Here is a 6,909-nt window from a genome sequence, read left to right as displayed (position 1 = left end):
AAACAGCCCTGGATCATGGAATAAACTTCTGTTCCTTCATCACAGGTCAAATTCAGCTGAAAGCATCCTCACTCTACTGTAACAACATGTCATAAGGAAACAAAACCCAAGTGAAGACTCAAAGATTGCAGTCAAATTTTCTTTAGGGAACTAAAACATAATGTAAAATCCAGATGCTGTTAAAATAATAAACCTTGTACACGAGTAAAACATCTGACTCTAAAGATAATACTGGAGGATAATATTGTGCTGAAATTAATATATGTTGGTAATTAACAATGTGAATAGCATCCAGTGTAGATATGTAAAAACAGATAAACACAAGAATTGGGGATTGATTGTGTCAATTTTGAAAATGAAAATATTGCACTAGTCACAAAAAGAAAACAACTTACTGAAGGCATTTTTAATTTTAGGTTATATTGTACAAAACATCAAGGGAAGGGTCACCAATTACACTAATACTTCCACACCCACCACAAAGGAATACTTTCATAACAGCAGTATGAAATGTCCTTATTTCCCTACAACGGTAAGATTTGTATCCTTTTTTAAGCTGAACTGTCAACTTCGTACCCAACTTGTGTTGAAATCACTGAAAAGTGCCATGAAATGCATTAGGGGCTTGGCTTAAACTTTCCAATTTCATTATAAATAGTATTCTTACAATTAGCAGACTTCCATTAGAAGAGGTTGGATATGAACAAAGGCTAGAGGTGAGGAAGCAATGTTTTTCAATCTAAATGGGATAGCTATTTGACTGAGCAACTCACTGCTTCTACATTAATAAAGATATTGCACATGGCCACTATCTATGATATTCAAGTTACTTAATTAGCATGGGTGCCAGGCATGTGCAATAGCTTTATTGATGTCAAAGCAATGAGTTGCTCAGTCAAATAGCTATTCCATCCAGATAGAAAAAAAATGCTTCTTCAACTCTCGGTTTTGTATTTTCTACTTTTAAATAACTTGAACAACTTCAAGAAACTCATATACCAAGTTGAACATTCATCTTTAGCCTTAACAAATATTGTGTAGCTTCCCTTGAGAGAAATTTTACCATTTCTATCTGTGAGGAAATTGCTAAAATACATTTCACAGCAAGTTGACCAAAGAGATACAGTATTAGTAGAGAAAACCAGAAATTGATTGACCAATCATTGCCTTGCCCAAATGACACTTTTACTTTCAACTATTTTTAAATTATGTTATGTTTTGTCTTTTAAAGCATTGTTTAGAAATATTAGAGTTTGTATATTGTTCAACACTGCTCTAAAACTGATGTGCATTTGCAGTGGTGCATTTGGGTGACTTGACAAATTGTTGTTGAAATACCCAAGAAAAATGTAACTAGTCACCCAAAATGTACTTTCTGAAATAGTCAGATGCTCGGTAACAGGTCCAGATGTCTAAATCACAACTTTTATGCTGAGTGATTTCAAGGCTGTAAATCATTTCTGCTCCCCTTACCTCAGGTCTCCAAAGTCACCTTATAGAAAGTCTGAAAAAGTGTAGTTGGAACACAATCCCTGGAGAAAGTGAGGACTACAGATGCTGGAGATCAGAGTCAAGGGTGTGGTGCTTGAAAAGCACAGTAGGTCAGGCAGCTTCCGAGGAGCAGGAGAATCAAAATTTCAGGCATAAGCCCTTCATCAGGAAACTTATGCCCGAAACGTCGATTCTCCTCGGATACTGCTTGACCTGTTGTGCTTTTCCGGCACCACACTACCTCACAACCCCTGGAGCAAATTCAGCCCATGAAACCCAGATAACTGGATTTACTGTCTGCTCACATTTCTTACTTGCAGGTTGGCCCTCTTAGAATTTCTTTGGGGTGCATCGGCAAATGGCTGTTGCCAGTGTTGACGGTTCATTAGTGAATAACCCAAAATCAAAATACCCAGGCTGCTTGATTGTATCTGTAGCTTGAGACATCTGCAAATTCATGTAAGAGTTGATTGTACAGGGCCCATTGTAATTCATAGCAATGCACCTGATCTTAGCAACGCACCTAAACAACCTATGCAAGATGACAACACATTTAGGAAATTGGACATTTTCGGTCCCTTTTGTACAAATCCCACAAAACATCACTCCATATTTTAAATCCAAAATCCATTGGGTCTCTTTCTGATAAATGTGGTTGTCCAATTTTGGAAAATCACATTGCAATCCCTCCCCATATCACACTTTCAGTAAGACTGGGCAGCACAAGTCTCATCATCTTGGATTCTCAATTTATCCAGAAATTTGGAAATCTGTTATCCCATCAGCTATCTGGCTGGCTGCCAACCCTCATTAGTGACTTTGTAAGTGGTGATTGACTAACCATCTTTGGCACACGACTAAAGAAACAGGCTTGGAAGAAGCATTGGGTGGCAGGAAATTCGATCAGTGGCATGGCGTATGAACTCGCAGGATTCTGATAGACTCATAGTTGAAGGTGTTCGAATGTTCCCCACAACCTGCAATTGGTCGCTGTTGGCCCAGTCTGACGTATTTCTTAACTAATCATTAATGAACACCAGTTTTTTTTAGGACTAAGTAATTTGCGTCAAGTTCTGTACAAATGTAAAAACTGCATCGGCAAACTCTTCTAAGTTTTCTTTGAATTTCTTTTTGTGTTAGATAGCCAAAAGAATACCTGGACTTTTCAGAACTTTTACAGTCAACATCGGGTTAATCTCAGAAACAATCCTTTGTTCACTGCCTGAGGCAGCTCGTTCAGGATAAAACAAACTGCCGACACTGGAAATCTGAAACAAAAACAGAAATTGCTGGAGAAACTCAGCAGGTCTGACAGCATCTGGGGAGAGAAAAAAAGAATTAACGTTCCCAGTACAGTGACCCTTCTTCAGAGTTTCTCCAATAGTTTGTTTATTTTTTTCGGTTTCAGTTCTTTCAGAGTTTAAACGCCGGGACTCAGCCTGACTGTTGAGTCACTGTATTTCAATACAGTGGCGCTATAGTCATGCACATAACAACTATTAAGACAGCATCAGACAACTTCATCGCCAACCCCGTGTCGGAAATGGGACTTCTAGGAATCATGTCTCCTGTACTAAGGGACAACTTTGCACGTTCACGTTCACCTGGTGACTCAGATAAAGGCGGGGATTTGGATTTAAAGCGACAATGCCCGTTTTTTGATGTTGTGTCTGTTCTACAGTGTTCGCAGACGCCGCTGTTTCTCGTTAACGAAATAAATAAAAAGATGCGTTACCGATGCCAGAATCACTGGCGTCTCTTCCACGGTGCAAACAGAACTTCCTGCCCCAGAGTGCGGTTAGTAAGCGGAGCGATGTTAATATTCCGTATAAATGCATGTCAATGCTTCTGTTGCGATCAGTTCCAGCTGATTTCTTTATTTAATTCCCCCGCCCCTCCCCCGATACAGACTCTTAGCATCAAGACAGGCAATGATTACAGTGCACACGTCTGTTTTAGTTCATAAGTTTGCTACAAAATGTGCAGATGATCTGTGAGTCATATTGCACAAAAATGAATTAAGATTTCACATGTGCCTTGTTAAAAATCCTCCAGTTTACACCTGCCCTCGGGATTTAACCCACATATCACAGCGTATGAGTACACATAGAATTCCTACAGTATATGATACAGTACATATAATCTCACTAGGAACGAGTCGAGTTCTATCTCACGTCTTTTCAATAAAATTTCTTACCTACAAATATTCAACAAATCTAAATCTACAACTGTACAAAAAGACTGAGCACTTGCAGATTTAAAATCACAAGGCATTGATGCAAGGATTTTGCTTTTTTTTCCAAAAAAGAAATGTTTTTGAATCCTTTAAAGCAGGACGTACCAACGTTCATATGCTATACAGGAAGAAAAAGAAGAGGAAAATAATTTTTTTTAAAAAAAAGCAAGTGCCAGAAATTCTCACTGGACTATCACAGCGAGAAGGTTCCCTTTTAGCTATAGAAAAATACAAGTGAAAATATTTAGTATTCTTTTTCTTCGTTTTAAAAAGTCTTGAGGTCTGCATGTATCAAAAAAAATCTTATACTCTTGAGGTTTATGCTGCCTGTGTCATTAGGTGGTAAAAGGAGGTAATTGTGAGGGAACAAACAAAACTTACAGAGCAAAAAACAGTCTTATTGGAAATACATCACACGATTAAAACAGTACAACGGATCAAGTTAACTTCAGGGTCGTGGTGTAAGATAAAAGTGTCCGCATACAAGCCTGGATTCTCAATTTTTTTTGCCGTTTTAAAACTCCCTGCAGTGTTCACATCTCTCTCTATGTCGTGGTCCCGCTGGGAAAATCCAAGTAACTGGTTTTAACAGTTGCGCCGCCAAAGCGTTGTATACAAAGTCCGGCCACGATCTCCAATCAAAGTAAGTTTGTGTTTCTATTCCTTTTTTCAAAAAAAAAACAAACACCTTTTGGGGGGGGGGCTTCACAGATGGTTAAGGGGAAAATATCCCACTCGAAGAGAGCGAATCGGACCTGGAGACCGGTGGCAACTGTGTTTTGAATAAAAACATCCTGTCATAAAAAAAAGCAACCAACAGAAATGAGAAGTTCTGGGTTCTTTTTTTTCCCAAAAAAAAAGTATTTCGTTGAAGGGGAATAAATCAGTATGTGAAGACCAGGTCGGAAAAGTTGGCTTCTAACCAGTCTCCGGCAATCATCTCGCTGAGTTCGGGAGTGCAGTAGTCTGGAAATTCAAAGTGGGAGCCGGAGCTGCCCTCGCTGTACGAATCCAAGTCCTTGTCCACCAGCGAGAGGCTGACATTCCCTGAACTGAGCGGATCCGAGCCGTTCCCTCCTCCGGCGCCACTGCTGTTGCTGCCGCCAGCCCCGGAGAAGCTCATGCTGAAGTCGTACAGCAAATCGTCCGCTTCCTCGCTGGAGGTGGAGGCCGAGCGGCGGCTGGAGCTGGAGCTGGAGCTGGGCGAGTGCGAGCACCTCCTGCCGGCGCCCGCCTTGGTCAGAGGCGCCCTCCTCGTGCCGCCGTCCCGCTCCTCGTACAGGCTCGCCCCTTCCACCGAGTCGGCGGCCGAGCTGAGGGTCGGGCTGGCCGGCACCGCCGCCACACTCGCCCGCCGTGGGCTGGACGATGAGGAGGAGGAGGAATCCGCCGCTTGCTGAGGCAAGGGGGTCTCCGGACCGCCGCCGAACACACTCCGCACCGTCTTGTTGCCCCTCAGGTTCCCAAAGACAAAATCCTCGGACATCTCCCCGTTTCCCTGAGATGGGGAGGAGGAGTTGGTGCAGGGTTTGGGGGGTTTGAGTTTCCCGCCGCTGCATTTCTTGCCCGAATGTTTGGAGCTTTTGCCCTGACTCTTGTCCGGCGTGAGCCCGGGAGCGGCTGCCGCTGGCTGCTGTTGTTGATGAGGCGCCTGATGGTGCTGGTGTTGTTGCTGCTGCTGCTGCTGCTTGCCCGCCTCGGTCTTGGGTTTTTTCCGGGGCCGGTACTTGTAGTCGGGGTAATCGGCCATGTGTTTGAGCCGCAGCCTCTCCGCCTCCCGGATGAACGGGATCTTCTCGCTGTCCCGCAGCGTCTTCCAGCGCTTGCCGAGCCGCTTGGAGATCTCGGCGTTGTGCATGTCCGGGGACTGCTCCATGATCTTCCGCCTCTCGATCTTCGACCACACCATGAACGCGTTCATCGGCCGCTTGATGTGGCCGCTCGCCGTCTTGCACCAGTCCGGGTCGCCCTCGCACGGGGAAGGAGCAGCCGCCGCCGGGCTGCAGGCGAGCAACTCACTCTCCGGGACATCCCGGCACAAGCTGCCGTCCGCCTCAAACTTGCCCGCGGTTTGCTGAACCATCTTCGAGTGCCCCCCACCCCCCCGGCTCTCTCTCTCTCGTTGCAGCACCAGCGATTATTCCCCCCCTCAGGCTCTCTCCTCGGTAACTTTGTATCACATCCACACACACACACTCACTCCCTTTTCTTTTTTTTTAAACCCCCAGCCCCCCCTTCCCTACCCCACCCCCCAAAAGCTCCTTTTCCGTCAAAGTTTCTTATTGCAGCTTCTCAACTAGTTATTATGTTTTCATACTGGGTACGTCACCTTCAAAAGATCCAATAGTCTTGAGGACCCTCCCCCGAAAGGAGGAGATGGGAAGGGGTGGGGGAGGTTTGGATGGAGAGAGAGAGAGATGCTGAGAAATCACTGCTTTTTAACCCTTCTCCCTCTCTCTCTCTCCTTCCCCCACTCTCCCTCCCCTCCCCCTCTCTCTCCTCCCACACCCCTCCCCACTCTCCCTCTCCTCTCTCTCTCCTCCCACACCCCTCCCCACTCTCCCTCTCCTCCCCTCACTCTCCCTCTCCTCCCCCTCTCTCTCCCCTCCCACACCCCTCTCCACTTTCTCCCCCCACTCTCCGTCTCTTTCCCCCTCTCCTCCCACTCTGTCTCCTCTCCCCTGTCCTCTCCCTCCACCCCCCCCCAGTCCCCCTCTCCTCTCCCCCTCACTCTCCCATTCACCCCAGTCCTCCAACACGCTCAGACCTTAGATCTCACCAGAGACTCCCAGAGGAGAGAGAAAATTGGGAAGGTGCTCTCTCTCTCTCTCCCGTTTGCATTCAACCGGGATCCGCTCCGGGGAATAAAAACAGAGCTTTTGCTTTTACTAACTGTTGCACGCCGAACCAGCGAGTGAGTTTCATTCACTAAGTACAAACTGCAGTGTCCTGCACTGGCTGGAGGTGGCGCCTCACTACTACTCACTCATATGTAACTCTCTCTCCCTCTCTCTCTCTCTCTAGCCAAACCCTCCCCCCAGTTTCAGCTGAAACCCACACGCGATCTTCCAATTGGGTTCAGGTAACCAGCGCTGTCAGGTTTTACAAGAGAGAGACAAATAAAAAATACCCAAGACCCAAAGATTTAATGGGGGTAAGATGAGAGGCAGAAGGCACGAATA

The 6,909-nt window shown here is 45.5% G+C and overlaps 1 protein-coding gene across 1 annotated transcript; it reads right to left on the bottom strand.

Annotated features, from left to right (window-relative positions):
• Window positions 1–385: 385 nt before the first annotated feature.
• On the bottom strand, window positions 386–5,934 carry LOC140465635 (transcription factor Sox-11-B-like). The gene has a single exon (XM_072561199.1). It carries the CDS (start codon window positions 5,808–5,810, stop codon window positions 4,611–4,613), a length of 1,200 nt encoding a protein of 399 aa, XP_072417300.1. The 5' UTR covers window positions 5,811–5,934; the 3' UTR covers window positions 386–4,610.
• Window positions 5,935–6,909: the final 975 nt, after the last annotated feature.

Source organism: Chiloscyllium punctatum, chromosome 3, assembly GCF_047496795.1.
Source record: "Chiloscyllium punctatum isolate Juve2018m chromosome 3, sChiPun1.3, whole genome shotgun sequence".
Classification (NCBI taxonomy): Eukaryota; Metazoa; Chordata; class Chondrichthyes; order Orectolobiformes; family Hemiscylliidae; genus Chiloscyllium; species Chiloscyllium punctatum.
Note: the sequence above shows the minus strand (reverse complement) of the source record. Positions and strands in the feature narration are given on the sequence as shown.